The sequence below is a fragment of the Ptiloglossa arizonensis genome, chromosome 2 (assembly GCF_051014685.1).
Source record: "Ptiloglossa arizonensis isolate GNS036 chromosome 2, iyPtiAriz1_principal, whole genome shotgun sequence".
NCBI classification, from domain to species: Eukaryota; Metazoa; Arthropoda; class Insecta; order Hymenoptera; family Colletidae; genus Ptiloglossa; species Ptiloglossa arizonensis.
In genome coordinates this window covers 8,975,981-8,990,820 of record NC_135049.1, presented here as the reverse complement: position 1 = coordinate 8,990,820, position 14,840 = coordinate 8,975,981, and the positions used below count along the sequence as shown (strand labels likewise).

The window sequence follows — 14,840 nt, the reverse complement described above, 5'->3', positions numbered from 1 at the left end:
TTACTCCGCGAATTCGCGTTTCAAAATTCCATGTCTCGTGTTTTCGACATAGTTTCTTCTTTTCGAAATCTCGCACGGTCGCGCGTCCACGTGGGGTTCCACGATCCCCAAACCGTTCCAAAATTAATTTACGAGCAGAATATTATAGGCAAAGTCACCGTCAACGATCGAGCAATTCGAAATGTAAGTTTCGCACGAGTCGAGTCGATCCGTTTGGTGATTTAAACGCTACTTTGCTTTCGACGAAACGTGTAAATGGGCACGTGGTTACGGTCGCTGATAACGCAACCGCGTGGATCCGAACGAGGAACGATCGCTTCGAGGCGTTATTCGTGAGCGTGTGATCTAAAGGCGGCGCTGCGCCACGACGTCCCGTCGACCCCCTCCTCGGCATCACGAAACCCCGAAAGTATAATTATGTGTTTTCTGTGAGAGAGGCGCTTGTAATTACGGCAGAATTTCACGCTCGGCCCCCTCGAACCGATACTTTTATTCCGCTTGTCTCGTAGCTCTTCTCGAGGCAACGCGCTCGCTCGCGATCAGCGCGGAAGAATTTATACTCCATGGTGGAGAGATTATTCGATCCCGGGTAGGGACATCGAACTATAATTTTGTATTTCGAGTAAGCGTGTTCTCACACGGGCACGGGGATTTTATAACGCGAGGACCGTTCGAGATATCGAAAACGATCATTTTGGCCAAACGAGCGATCGTTTCTCATTCGTTCGTTCCGGGTTTTGTAATAAAGTCGTCCGTGGACATCGAAGATTCCGAAACCTTGAAAACGTTACCCCGCTACGGTGCTTTCTCATCCGGGACACCGTGTTTCTTCGTAATTCCTCGACACCGAACTGTTCGAGGAATAATATTAATAATAGGATATTCGTGTAATATTTTTAATTGGACGTGTTTTAGCGCCGGGATGTACCAGTGCGAATGGTGGATCGGAACCGGTTTTTATCGATGGTGTAACGGATCGAAATGTGTTTAAACATTTTGATCTTGTAGAACATTTATCGATGGAAGGTATATAAAAAAACCGCATTGCAAAAAGCAAAGAACGGTTAAAAGAACGTAATAACGAACGAACGGAATAATATTGAATCCCGTGTAACTTTGAAATTAGTCTCGACTAATTTGCCGCTCCTAATGGTTCGTTATTATATTTCTCGAGTCGAGAACAAAACATGGTCACGTTATTCTGATTACGTTGTTTATTTTCTCGTAACGCAATTCCAACGACGACTTGGAACGTTATTCTCTTTTTGGATATTAATGGTATCGGTTGCAACGAAATACCAAGTCCGAGCTTGAGTGCAAAGTTCGGAAAGAACAACGAAGAAACCTCGCTCTCCGGAGTGAGCCTCGCATACTTAATTTACGCTTTCTAGAAAGTGACGTTTCTCTTTTATTTCTTCCTCGACTCTGTTCGAACGACGACAAACGTCCAACGACCAATTTTCTTTCGACGATACTCGACCCTCGAGCCTTCCTTCCGTTTTCCATTGCGTTACTCACGATGGAATCTTAATCGAAGCGCTGCGACAAACGCAAACCGACAGCTTCCGTATTTACAAAGTCTCGTGGTCGCGTCGCCAAAATCGAATATTAAATTTTTACGTACGCTCGCGAGTACAATTACCGATCTCGATCGAGCCGCGAAAAGGTGAAAATAAAGACCGGATGCGTCGGCCGGGAACGAAGATTCCCGCCTGTTAGGAAACAAGGAATCAACGTCAGAACCTCTTCGGTTCGATACGCTGGATTCACCGTGAAGTCTATATATTTGTAATTGAGCGTCTTGATCCGGTCAATTTAACGCGAGCTTTCTTTAATCGGCATTTGGCTCCCGACATTTCTTAATAACTATAATCCCACGATTTCTTTCCCGATCCCCCGATCCTTTTCTTCTCTTATCGTCGATTGATTCGAACTCGAGCAGGGGTTAGGGCGTGTACAGCCGTGGCGCCGGTTACGCGTGAAATGTTTGTAATTAAGTTAGAATTTCACGGTCAACCGAGCCAATATGGCGATCAGCTTTCGTGGGCTTATTACGGTGAAATTACGAGGCGCCAACTCTATGATTATAACACGATCCTTCGCCAGCTCGGAAAAGCGAGCACGTCGACGATCGAGCGCAGATTACGCGCAGTCGTCGACCCAGAACGAGACGATCGTTCGAGTACGCCACTCGATTCTATCCCTCTGTCACTGTCATTGTGGCAGTCTACCGTACCGTGATTGCTCGTGAGCAGTCATTTCCCAAGAACAGATCCTTATCGCGCGTCGAATGGAATTTTATCCGTGGATCGAAATCAAATATCGAAAATCGAAATTAATTTATACGTTCATCGTTGTATCTCCGTGAAGGTACTTTTTATCGGATCGATTTCCCACGAACAGAACCTTATTGCACGTCGAATGGAATTTTCATGCGTGGATCGAAATCAAATATCGAAAATCGAAATTAATTTATACGTTTATTATTGTATCTTTGTGAAGGTACTTTTTATCGGATCGATTTCCCACGAGCAGAACCTTATTGCACGTCGAATGGAATTTTATCAAGGGATGAAAATCAAATATCGAAAATTGAAATTAATTTATACGTTCATCGTTGTATTCTCTGTGAAGATACTTTTAACGACGAGGCTCTCCCGATGAAAATGAGTTCGGGTTTGCGTTGACAATTTCCTGCCATCGTCTGCTTTTCGTTCAAGTTTCATCTACCTCTGCCTTCTGGTACGACGTTACGAGAGGCAATATTGCGCGTTAATTTCCTCTTTAAACGCCACTGTGATTGCATACTGGACAATCGTTTTTAAATCGCTAAGTACCAGCACGGTTTTACCATTACGATTTACGAGCGTGTCAAGAATTTATTGTAAATCGTAAAGAGTTTTGCCACGTTTGAATAAACATTGAACATCGCGTTCACTTCTCTGTTCCTTATTGAGGAGTAAACGTAGAAGTAAATTTCCTAATTTATTAGGTGGATCGGAAAGTAATGTCGTTTCTGCGCATGTCACTATTTGATTGTCATTTGTCAGCTCATTGTGTACATTAAAGCCGTAGCAAAGACATTCTGAGGTTATAGTGACTTGTTTAGTTGTAAATAATTAAATTTAAAATTTATGTATTTGAATTTAATGTCGTTTCTGCGCATGTCACTATTTGATTGTCATTTGTCAGCTCATTGTGTACATTAAAGCCGTAGCAAAGACATTCTGAGGTTATAGTGACTTGTTTAGTTGTAAATAATTAAATTTAAAATTTATGTATTTGAATTTAATGTCGTTTCCCGACATTACTTTCCGGTCCCCCTAATATAATCGAACCAAAAGACCGTCGAAATAAAAGGAAGGTATCGATAACGTGTACCGAATGTTGCATCAATGAACGAGACGAGATCTCGCAAGCAAGACTGTACAAAAATTGATACGTTCACTGGTTCGAGTAAACGAGATCCCACAATCGGCGAAGAATCGGTTACGGATTAACGTAATTTCTCAACCGATCAAAGTTTATCCGCCGTCGAATTACCATTCGCTAATTACCGCGAGCCCATACGGTTCACTTATCTCCCCGTCCCTGCACCCCAATTAATAATTTGCCGATAAACGCTTCCGTGGTTGTCACAGGGGACGATAGACGTAATTCGTTCTCGATGCTCGATCGGGTTCGATGGTCGTTTCCGTGTAGCTTTCCAACGATTGAAAATAGTAGGTATCGAACTGGTGCAGAAATTACGTAGCACTGTGCTCGGTTTACCCGACAAGAAACCCAACGGAACATTAATCTGTTGCCGGCTGCGTTACGGCAGCAATGAAATGTTTGCCTAGCTGTTCGTGTTATGTAGATTAGTTATCAGATACACTGGTCTCGAGTTCGCGTAGGAACTTCGGCGCTCTATTCGATCTTTCTAGCAGTCCTGCTCAGAATGTAAATTGGACATCCGCAAATTTATCGCGGGGCGTGTGATTTCTTCATTCTCGTTCTCCCTGATAGAGGGACCGTGGAATCGACTCATTAGTTAATTACACACCGTCGCTGGAAAAATGTTTCGTCTCGATCGACCGTGGAATAGAAACCGCGGCTCGAGTTCAACGTAACGCGAAAGAAACGATCGCTCGATCGATGTTGTCCTCTTTTCGCGAATATCCACGGATAGCGTTCGCGAAACGTTTATCGCGGTCTCGATACAGAGAAACAAAAGCGTACCGATGGAACTCTCTGGTTTCTTTCGCGAAACGATCAATCGAAGAAAGATGGAAACTCGTTCCGTGGAAGTATAAACCGAGACGATGAACCGTGGTATCACGGGTGACTGCTCGTGGCCAGCGAACACAGTTAATTACTTTTGACGTTCGTAAATTAAATGTTTGCACTTTCTCGTTACACCGTAGAGAACGCGTTACCGAGAAAACCGAAACCAGACCGCGAAATCCTTGTCGTTACGGGTAACGAGTCAACTAAACTTATCCCGGCTTCGGTCCGAACAGGTGGGTGGGTGGCCAATCGCGACTATCTCTTTCACCAGGTGTACGAATATTTCTTTCGTTGATTTATCTATCCTATCGTCCCGAAGTTGAGCCACAAATATTGGAAAGACATATTTGCACAACATTCTCGCGCACGCGGTTCCCAACCTGTCCGGTAGAATCTTATCGGTATGTTTTATCGACGTACATAGTTCCACGAATGTTTTCATTTCGAATTAGAAACATTCGGAGTTACATATTAGAGGTAAGATTTCAACGGTCGAGAACGCGAATCGACGATACTTTCGTACGTGTACTTTTTATCCAGATAAGTCTATCGGGTGTACGCAACCGGTACGCGGTTTCTTGTCGCGAACCTTGAAGAGGATCCGAAGGTTCTGGGCAGTGTCGAACTGTCGCGGAGCAAAGGGCACGTGGTTAAACGCGTTCGTCGTCCAGTTCTCCGATGTATCGATGGTCGAAATAAAATCTCGATTAACACTCGAAACTTTTCCGCTACCAGAAACCAGCACCTCGACGAAACCATTCGAATCGTGTAATTAATTTCAAACGGAACATTTTCGTTTCAGCGTTCGCATATACGTATGTTTACATCTCACAAGAGAGTAGCAGCGTAGGGACGAGTTTTGCGCGAGCGAATCGCGCGAAGTTTCGATCGAGTGAACGACTGTTTCGGTAAATCGATAGCCCATCGACTAAAGATGAGTTTTAATGTAACCAGCGGCCGATACGGACGTGAGTCGACCGGTTGAGGGAAAAGTTACAAAGAATTTTCGAGAAAACGTGTGTGTGTTCCGCGGTGCGAGCGGGTTTGTCTTTTCCTTTAGTACGTCTTGCGCAGACCCCATATTTCCATTGGTAATCCAGAGGGAATGTATTATTACATCAGAGGAATAAGCATATTTTCCTCTACATACATACATATATGCTCTAACGGAATAACTATAATGTTGGGGGAAAGAACTCATACCGTTGTAATCGTGAGAGTTTCTACTTTGAAATGCAAAAGGAATTATTCCAATTCGTCAATAATTTCGCGAGATATACGAGTTCGAAGCGAAGGGGAAGTTGGGAACGCGACAAATTTTTCCCACTTCAGATGCTTCAAAGGAATATCTATAATCGAGGAATATATATATTTCTCTACAGTAGTAATTAAATCTTATTTCAATTCCAAGCCCACGATGGTTTTTCGAATTGCAGAAACAAATTTTTCCCACTTCAGATGCTCCAAAGAAATATCTATAGTCGAGAAATATATATATTCCTCTACAGTAATAATTGAAAAATTGGAGAAACAAATTTTTCCCACTTCAGATGCTCTAAAGGAATATCTATAATCAAGGAATATTCCTCTACAGTAGTAATTGAATATTATTTAAATTCCAGGCCCACGATGGTTTACCAAATTGGAGAAAGTACACCGAGTGAAGTGACGATCAAAAACCGCCTCTCGAGCGCAGAGAGTGAAAAGTACACCGGGAACGGAAGCGTCGATCGGGGTGTTCCTAATCGTACGAATAACGTAGCAGCCTGGTTTCGCGGAGGGCCGCGTCGAAGGTACGGAAAAAGGGAGAACGTCTCGCGTAAGAGATCCGCGGGATTCGTGATCGAAGATGAACGACGCGCAGATACAGCGACAATCTTTATTAGAGAAAAGATCCGTTGATTTGTTAGCGAGCGGACGAAGTTGGATCTACGATACGACTTTATGCGATGTTTCTCCTCCCCGATACGGATTCGAGCGTACCGGACGACTTTAATGAAATGCACGCGGCTCTTAACGAGGCTAGTTTCGAGCCGGAGGTTTACCACGTCTTTATTTCGATCTCTGTTTCTTCTATCGGTCCGTCTAATCGGAGAGCATTGGAAGTCACTTCGGAATCTGTGACGTTGGTCGGGTTTCGTTGGTTACGGGGCCTCGTTCGAACGGTACACGCGACTATTTTCGATCGTGTGTTCGCCTCTGTTTCTCGTTGCGATCGCATTATCGCGATCGACGTCCACCTTGATTCCGCGTCGCTCAATATCTCCGCGTTTTATCAACGCTGCGAGCCGCGGAACGCCGTAGATTACGAGGCTCGATCCTACGACGAATTTATTGTTCGTTGCTACGACCGGGACTCGCTCGATCGGTATCCTCGCGGCGTTCTGGTCGTTTCGTTCTCGCGTTCGAACGAGGAGCTTCTTTCGGTGCCTAATGGCGCTCGGATCGGTGCTCGTGCTTCGATTTTACCCAACCAATCTCTTCTTTACAAATTGCTCCTCCGAGATTAGGTTCACGTGCGGTAATTCAGAGAGTTCGAGATCAGCTTCGCGTATTTTTATCGCCTCCGAGAGTCGTCCACGAATTTAAACTTCGAAACAGCGCCTCGGTATCTTCCGGTCGCTATCTTTCGCGCAATTTATCGTCTCGCGGTTCGTCTTTACAGATACGGGAAAACCCTACGGACGCATACGTCGAACGAACAAACGAGTGGAAAATAACGAGATCGTCTCGATGCACAAGTTCCTTCCAATTCTTTCACGGTGCTTCGTTTGTTAGATTCTCGATATCGTTCTTCGATTTCACGCCCACGTGGCTCGCAATTTTCGCATCGTCGAACATTTTACCGCCAACCGGTATCGAAAACGTAATCATCGGTATCGGTTTAGAATCGAATCGACCGTTTTCGATTTCCTTGCACCCGAGTAGCGGTTATCGCTCGGATAACCGAACGAATTTAACCCCGATGAACCTGTAACGTTCCCATCGCTCGGCCACTTTGACCAACCGAACAGAAACGAACTCGATTACTATACTTGGCCAACGGACGAATCGTTGAAAAGGAAAAGTTCGATCCCCTTGACTCGCGTTCGACGAAAGCGGAACGAAAATTGAAGTTCAAGCCGATAACGCTTCTCGGAAGCGGTGAGTCTTTTATTTTTTTTTTTTTTCGCGTTCTCATCGTCGACGACCGAAAATTTTCGGGGAAATATTTCACGATCGTGTTCCGCTCGGTTGCTCCCGAGAGCTCCGGGCGTACGAGATCGCATCGAACGAGGAAGAACCGAACGATGTTCCCTCCCTCGAAATCGAATCGAATCCGAATTTTCTCGTTAGGCAACACTCGGTCTCGGAAACGTTGGAAAAATGTGAAGAGTAGGCAAGATTAATCTGCCGTGAAACGCATACCTCCAGCGAAATGGTACACAGTCAAGAGTGTATCAACCCCAGGGGAACGCAACGCGTTCCTTTTGTTTGGTACTAGTTACAGCAGCGCGGAGGGGAAAAAAAAAGAGGAACGAAACAGAGAACGATAGTAGTTAAGGGCTAAACCAGTTTCTCAGGCTCGCACAGCTGCTCCTGTATCGAATCCTGTTCCGATCAAACGTCATTGGCTTTAATTAAGTCTCGAAAACGTCGATGAAATTGATCGTACGCGAGCCACCGATTCGTTCGTTCGTTCGCGTACGAAATCCTCGTGGACGGAATTCAGCGTACCGAGACGCCGCGGATGGTACGCGCGAGGTTCGCCAAGCGGAGGAGAGGCTACGTTGGTGCTGGTACGCGCGTGTCGCCGCTCGAAAGATTCCTCGTGGTTGTAAATCATCGTTCGCGACGAATAACCGACCCGGCCCGATCCGGAGGATCATTGTTCGGAAAACTCGTATCGACCGGGTGTACTCGCTGTCGATTTGTAGCGCGTGTCGCGGCTCGAACGGTTTCTCCTGCTTGTAAATCATCGTTTACGACGAATACGCGACCTGACGCGATCCGGAGGATCATTGGTTGGAAAACTCGTATCGACCGGGTGTATTCGCTGTCGATTTGTAACGCGTCGACGTTCGCTCCTCGTTCAGTCGAGTTCTTTTATTTATTTCTTTTTTCTCGTCCCGATGCATCGAACCGAGCCGAACCGATTTCACGAAACGCGTGCTCAACGATTCGTTCTCATGGAGCGGTAGCTTCGGTTCGATCGATCCGATCGAAAGCTTCTGCGCTTCGAAACGCTCATTGGATTTCCACGTAGCGTAATTTGTACTTGAACGGTGTACCGTATAAAGTGTAGCCACGGTAACCGAAACGTTAGTGTCGCGCGTATATGGTACGACGTGGCAATCAACGTGTTAATGGAAGCCCATACATTCGGAACACTGTAATCAGCGAAGTTTTTCTTTCTTTAAAAGGAAGCATATACTACGGTATTTGTACCGAGAAGCTATCGGTTCGACCCTCTGTCCGGTCTACCAATTGGGAACCTGATAAAAGCAGTTCTCTGTAACGTTTGCCGAGGAAGTTATACGAGCTTCGAGCACCGTGTTTTCTCCTGGGGGCATCTAATAGGTTCAGCCGTTTGTTGCACAGTTTCTGTATTAATTGATTCACCGGCTTGTAAATAACTAGAAAATATTTTCCTCTCGGAGCGATCGAATAAAATTCAGTTGAAAAATATTTAAACCCGCAACGTTTACGGATGCGTCGTTCGCGGTTAAGTCTATCGACGTTTGCTCGTGTCTCGTGGTACGTGTTCAAAGTCGATTCTATTTATCGACCACTCGTGAAACATTGTTGTTTATTAGTAACGACACAGAGTCAATTTGACGTCGTCGCTCCAAGGATAACCTTTCCACAGTCGGCCAGGACGAATAATTTCGATTCACCGTACGTAGAAGGTTCGCGTACCGTGTACCAGTTACGAGATAATTCCATCTGGGTGTCGCATTCGCGCGATAACAAGGCCTCGATCGACACGACAACGTGTAACGAGAGAATCTCCAGACGTATTAATCCGTCGAGTGTCGTTGCTTCGCCGAGACCCACGCCGATGATCGGATATTTGAAACGATCTCTGCCCGCGTAAACGAAATCTCGCTCCTACCGATGCAAACGAGTTCGAACGTGGTTCATTCCCGATCGATCGCAATTGTACCTCGTTCGATCACTTCCGAGGCATCGTTAGTCGTTACGATTAAACGCGTTCCGAACGAGATCGCGTTTGGATTCGTTTTCATCGGGCGAAACCTCGCCAATTTATCGACGATGCTCGTATCGCGAGGGTACGAGGCGAAATATGAAAATTACAATTTTCACGAGTGGACGACTCGTTTCGCGCGCCGCGGGTATCGCTCTCGGCTCGGACGTAACGCGAGATTCTACGTATAAGTATAATTAAGGTCGTAAATAAGTAATGCGAGGCTCGTTCGTCGTCGCTTCGTTTCGCTCGCTCTCGACCCGCACCGTTCAATTTTCTCGTTAGACGCGCGAATTTCGAAACGAGCGCGGTACCGTGCACGATTCGATCGCGCGACGTGTCGTTCGAACGATTTCAAAGTTTCGAAAAATCGATTCTCGAAAGGTTTTCGTTATCGCGGTCGGTGCAACGACGCGCGAATTTTGAAACGAGCGCGGTAACGTGGACAATTCGATCGCGCGACGTGTCGTTCGAACGATTTCAAAGTTTCGAAAAATCGATTCTCGAAGCGTTTTCGTTATCGCGACGCGCGCGTAAAATTGTCCCGCGAAGAAAAAATGGAAGAAATTCGAATTCTCGAGGTTCAACGTGGCTCGTTCGCGCGACCGATTATTCCTTTCTCTCCCCGCGTTTCTGTAATTTAGATGCCGCGATAGCGTATTACGGAACAGGAATAGGCGTGGAAGCGGTCGAAGTCGCGTGGCACTCGGCCGTTCGATTTTCTTCGACGCGATACGAGACGATTTTATCGATAGGAAGGGCAAACTTTTTCGAGCGGACAGCTTGACTTACCGAGCCGTAAAGAAGACCACAGGAATCCATGCACAGGTACAGGCAGGTCGCGACACCCTGGATCCTCAATTGACCTCTGGATACGGACGTTCTTTGAAATATCGCTGAAAACAGAAGCGAACAACGAGGTTAGCCTTTCCTTCGCTTCGGAGGACGAACGTTTTCGATCCATCGAAGACCGGTCGTCTAGAAATTTCATCGACGAATCGTTCGATGGACCGACAATCTTTCTTCCTTGAAAGAATGTTTTCTCGAAACGCACCGAAAAAGATGTATCTTTTTTGGTTCGATTCACAATTATCGAGTCCTAACGACGAATCGTTCAATAGACCGACAATCTTTCTTCGTTGAAAGAATCTTTCTTTCGAAACGCACCATAAAAGATGTCCCGTGTTTTCTTCGATTCGCAATTATCGATTCCTAACGACGAATAGTTCAATGGACCGACAATCTTTCTTCGTTGAAAGAATCTTTCTTTCGAAACGCACCATAAAAGATGTCCCGTGTTTTCTTCGATTCGCAATTATCGAGTCCTAACAACGAATCGTTCAATGGACCGAGAATCTTTCTTCGTTGAAAGAATGTTTTCTCGAAACGCACCGAAAAAGATGTATCTTTTTTGGTTCGATTCACAATTATCGAGTCCTAACGACGAATCGTTCAATAGACCGACAATCTTTCTTCGTTGAAAGAATCTTTCTTTCGAAACGCACCATAAAAGATGTCCCGTGTTTTCTTCGATTCGCAATTATCGAGTCCTAACGACGAACGAACCGATTGACGCTTCGACGCTGATAAAATTGTTCCGATTCGATTACGAAGCGATTGACGTCTCTCGTTATCGGAACGAACGGTATCGAAGCCGACGAGAAAGGGACGATTTCGTCGAAGAGGGTTCCGATCGCGGTGAAAAGTAATCGGAAAAAGTTGTCGCGATAGGATCGCTGAAAGTCCGCGTAAACCGTTACACCAGCTGTTATAGGTCCGAAAGCTATAAATCCCGAGAACGTCTCTCTTCGGTGAATCGCCTATCCGTCCCTGGGTCGGTATTTATTACAGGTTGCGCGTAACTCGACGAAGCGTCCGATCGAGGCAACGTCGGAACTGAAAGTCAATGGCTGCAGCAATGTCTCGGATATTGATTAAATTTGTTGCTCGGTTTCGCGATCGGGAATCACCCCTGTTTCTTGTACCCCGTTTATTGTCTTCTCGAAGCGGCCGGTTCGAGTTCGACCAGTTCCGACGCGATAAATTCTCGATCGTGGTTCGCGTATCGATAATTGGCGGAGCCGATTTTCGAACGTTGCGCGCCCCGGTATTACATTCGCGAATCGTCGGAAGGTATTTATTAAAAGAATCGATGTTTTTGTTTGAAATTTTCCGCGCATTAATACCCAAGGAGCCGTTTTATCCTCGAGGGGCCGGATGTAGTCCGCTTGGACTCGTTCTGGCTCGACCGGGGCGTAATCGTTGGCATTTTTCTCCCCACGAAAAATACAAAGTATAGATCGGGAACGTTATTCACAATTTTCCAGCGAACTGGCGAGCGGCCGGTCCAAGGTATCGATTATGGGAATCGAATCGCGTTAAAGGACGAGTAATCAAATGTTGCGCGAAAAAACAACGATAAAGGCCGGCAATTATCGATAGCATCGACGAGACGTGTCGTAAATAAGCCCTCGCTCTTTCTTCGTCCATCTGGCCGTGTTTCGCAATCGCATTCGTCCGCGTGTCGTGCAGCTCGTGCTTATTAGCCCACTCGTGACCGCCTGAAAACACTCTTAACGATATTGTTCGCTGCTACGTCCATTCAATTAAAGACCGATCGTAATCGGGGAGAGAAAAAATCGGACGGACATTCCCGTTGTTTGATATATATAATTGCGAAATTATCGACCACGGAAACGTAAATTAACGTTCGGAAGGTGTATCGCGTCGTTAACTCGTGTTCTTCGTTAACGTTCCCTTTTGAATCGACGATCCTCGCGGAACAAAAGCCCAACGGATTCGAACGTCGGAGACACGGAACGGACGAGACGTTTATCGTAACCGTTATTTAAAGAAAAATCGATTTCGCGTCCGTATCCGCAAATTGAATTCCAATGAAAACGTCGCCCTCGAAAAGATAATTTTCTTTTGCACCATTATCTCGTATCTCTCTTTATTTTTATCTCTCAATTGTATACTGTTAAACAACCCTGTCGTCGTTCCGTAGAACACAGAAGAATGCGGTGTCGATCGAGGTTGACCGCCTTTTTGCTTCCCGAGAAACGTTACGCGGACACGACGATACTCCACGATCGGTTCGGTTGCGTTTAACTTTTTTGAAAGCGGTACCGAGCAGCGCAACAAGGTTGCGGAACAACTGAAACTTTTATTCGTGTCCTTGTGAAGCGACCGGGACCATAAATCTACGCCCTTGAGTATTTTGCAACTGGTGAAATAGAGCCAACAAGATCCCTCGAACGGGTTGTATCCGTACAAGGCAACTTTCCCGGCAGATGTTCGGAAAATATTCCGTTCGACACTTTCAGAGCCGCGTATTTCAGGGGGAAGTACGTTATCCGTAATCGGACGACAGTTATACTCGCTTGACCGTACACGGTACCGGTAATCGTTTCTCTCGGGATCGAACAAAGTCGACGAATATTGCGCAACGAACGAACAATGTCCACCGACACTGGACAGAATTTGAAATTGATTATCAACAAAGGTGCTGGACTTTCAACGGAGACTGGAATTTGAAACTCGCGAGTGGAGAAGATACGAGCGGTAAAGTCTTGGATTCGATTTTGGAAGCAGAGAAAGCGGACAATGTTAAAATTGTCAGCTTACGCGAGAAACGAATCGTACAGATCGGGACAGTTATTGCCGGTAGTACGCGATTAAATTGTTCGGGATCGGTGGTCGCGTAAACCGTGCGTACGATCTTCGTTAATATTTGTTCATCGTGGCCCGTACAAGGCTACTTGTACACGAACGACCATACTTTTGTCCATATCGCGCGAGGACTGCTCGCGAGGAATAAACGTATCTCTCGAAACGGTATCGTGATTCGTGACCGGCTATATTTTTCCTACGCCGTTAACGAACCAAGGGTACATGAATTCTGTTTTATCGCTAACGCTTCTAAGCGTTCCACCTTATCTTAAGACTCGCCCAAGGTGGACCCGTTGCTGTCGTTACGATTAGACGCGAGATCGGAGCCGTGAAGCGTGAACCCGATCACGACACCTGCTTCGTGTAAATCCCGGCAACGTGTAAACACGGTTACCACGATGCGAGAAATCGTGGCCACCGTAATCCTTTCACCGACCCTCGAATCGACGCGGTGATTTCCACCAATTCCACGTGGATTTTCGGCGAAAACTCGAGATACGGTTTTCACCGTGTCCACGGACTTTCGGTCGAGATCTCTCGGTGTTCTTCGTTGCACCGATCCCAAGAGCCGAGGAGACGCCGGTGAAACCCGCGAGGAGTTCTCTCGACAAGGTTATCGTTTTCGCGTCGTTTCCAAGCGTTACACGCTCCGTCGTAGACCCGTGATTTAGTGCTCCGTTTCAATTACAAAGTGAATTCTACCCAAGTAGTGCGAAACGGTCTGTGGTCGGACATCGGTAATATTACATTTCGGTAATTATCTCTAGCTCGAGGTTTCGTCGTCCACGATCGATGTTCACGCTTTCCAACGAACGCGTTCGAGAGCAATGGTACGTTTTCGAAAATTGGGAAATTACAAAGCGCCGAGTCCTCTTCAAATAAAAAGAGAATAGTACCGAGACGGAGCAACGACGAGCCAGTCTCTCGTTACGCGCGCTCGATGATCATTGTATATCTTCGCGATCGTTGACGAGATCGATCGAATCGTTTTTCAACCAGTTTTTTTTCGACCACGCGCAATTAAAACCATTTCCGACCACGCGTTTGCGATTTCTTTTCACGGAGAAATCTTCGCGCGGATGCAATCGGGAACGTTCCAAATTTCCTTATCGCTTTCATCGGTAGGTCGCGTTGTGCAAACACGCACAGTGGCGGGGGTAAAAATGGTCGCTTAAAAGCAGGGAATTACCGTACAAGGTACCGGTCGATGGATCGACCGGCTGACATTAAAAGGGTTAAATGAAATCCTGGAGAGGAGCAAGGAGGCTCGCTCGAGGGGAACGAATAGTTGTCGCGAGTAGCAATTTGTTACTATAAACCTGACACTTTGCACTCCCTCTGCGAAAGTGTCGGAACTCGAGGCCTACAATTTTCTCGTTTCGTCGTCGCGACTTTACCAATATATCAATACTTTTGCCCGGTGAACGTGTCATACGGGAAGAATTATGTGGCTGTTCCTGATGCAAAGTGATGTAAGTGCACGTTCGTCTTCGATTTCCTGGCGGTACGAACGATACGACGTTTAAGAAGGTTATAAGCGTTCTGGAACATTTACGACCTTCGTTACCTCCGTGTAAATTCATTTAACTCGTATTCTTCGATCTTTCGATCCACGGCTCCCCGTAATAACAATGATTTCACCCGCGGAAAAATGGCTACCAAAACGAAACACACGGAGGGTTTAATGGGCCCGGATCCGGGGTAGGGTAAC

General features: G+C 46.1%; 1 protein-coding gene across 1 annotated transcript in view; it reads right to left on the bottom strand.

The window, feature by feature from the left end:
* Nucleotides 1–14,840, bottom strand: part of LOC143155043 (uncharacterized) — a 184,253-nt gene that overhangs the window by 52,065 nt on the left and 117,348 nt on the right. The window contains exon 2 of the mRNA XM_076327273.1: nt 10,250–10,353. Within this exon, the coding sequence (XP_076183388.1) occupies nt 10,250–10,353 (104 nt within the window). The remainder of the gene's footprint in view (nt 1–10,249; nt 10,354–14,840) is intronic.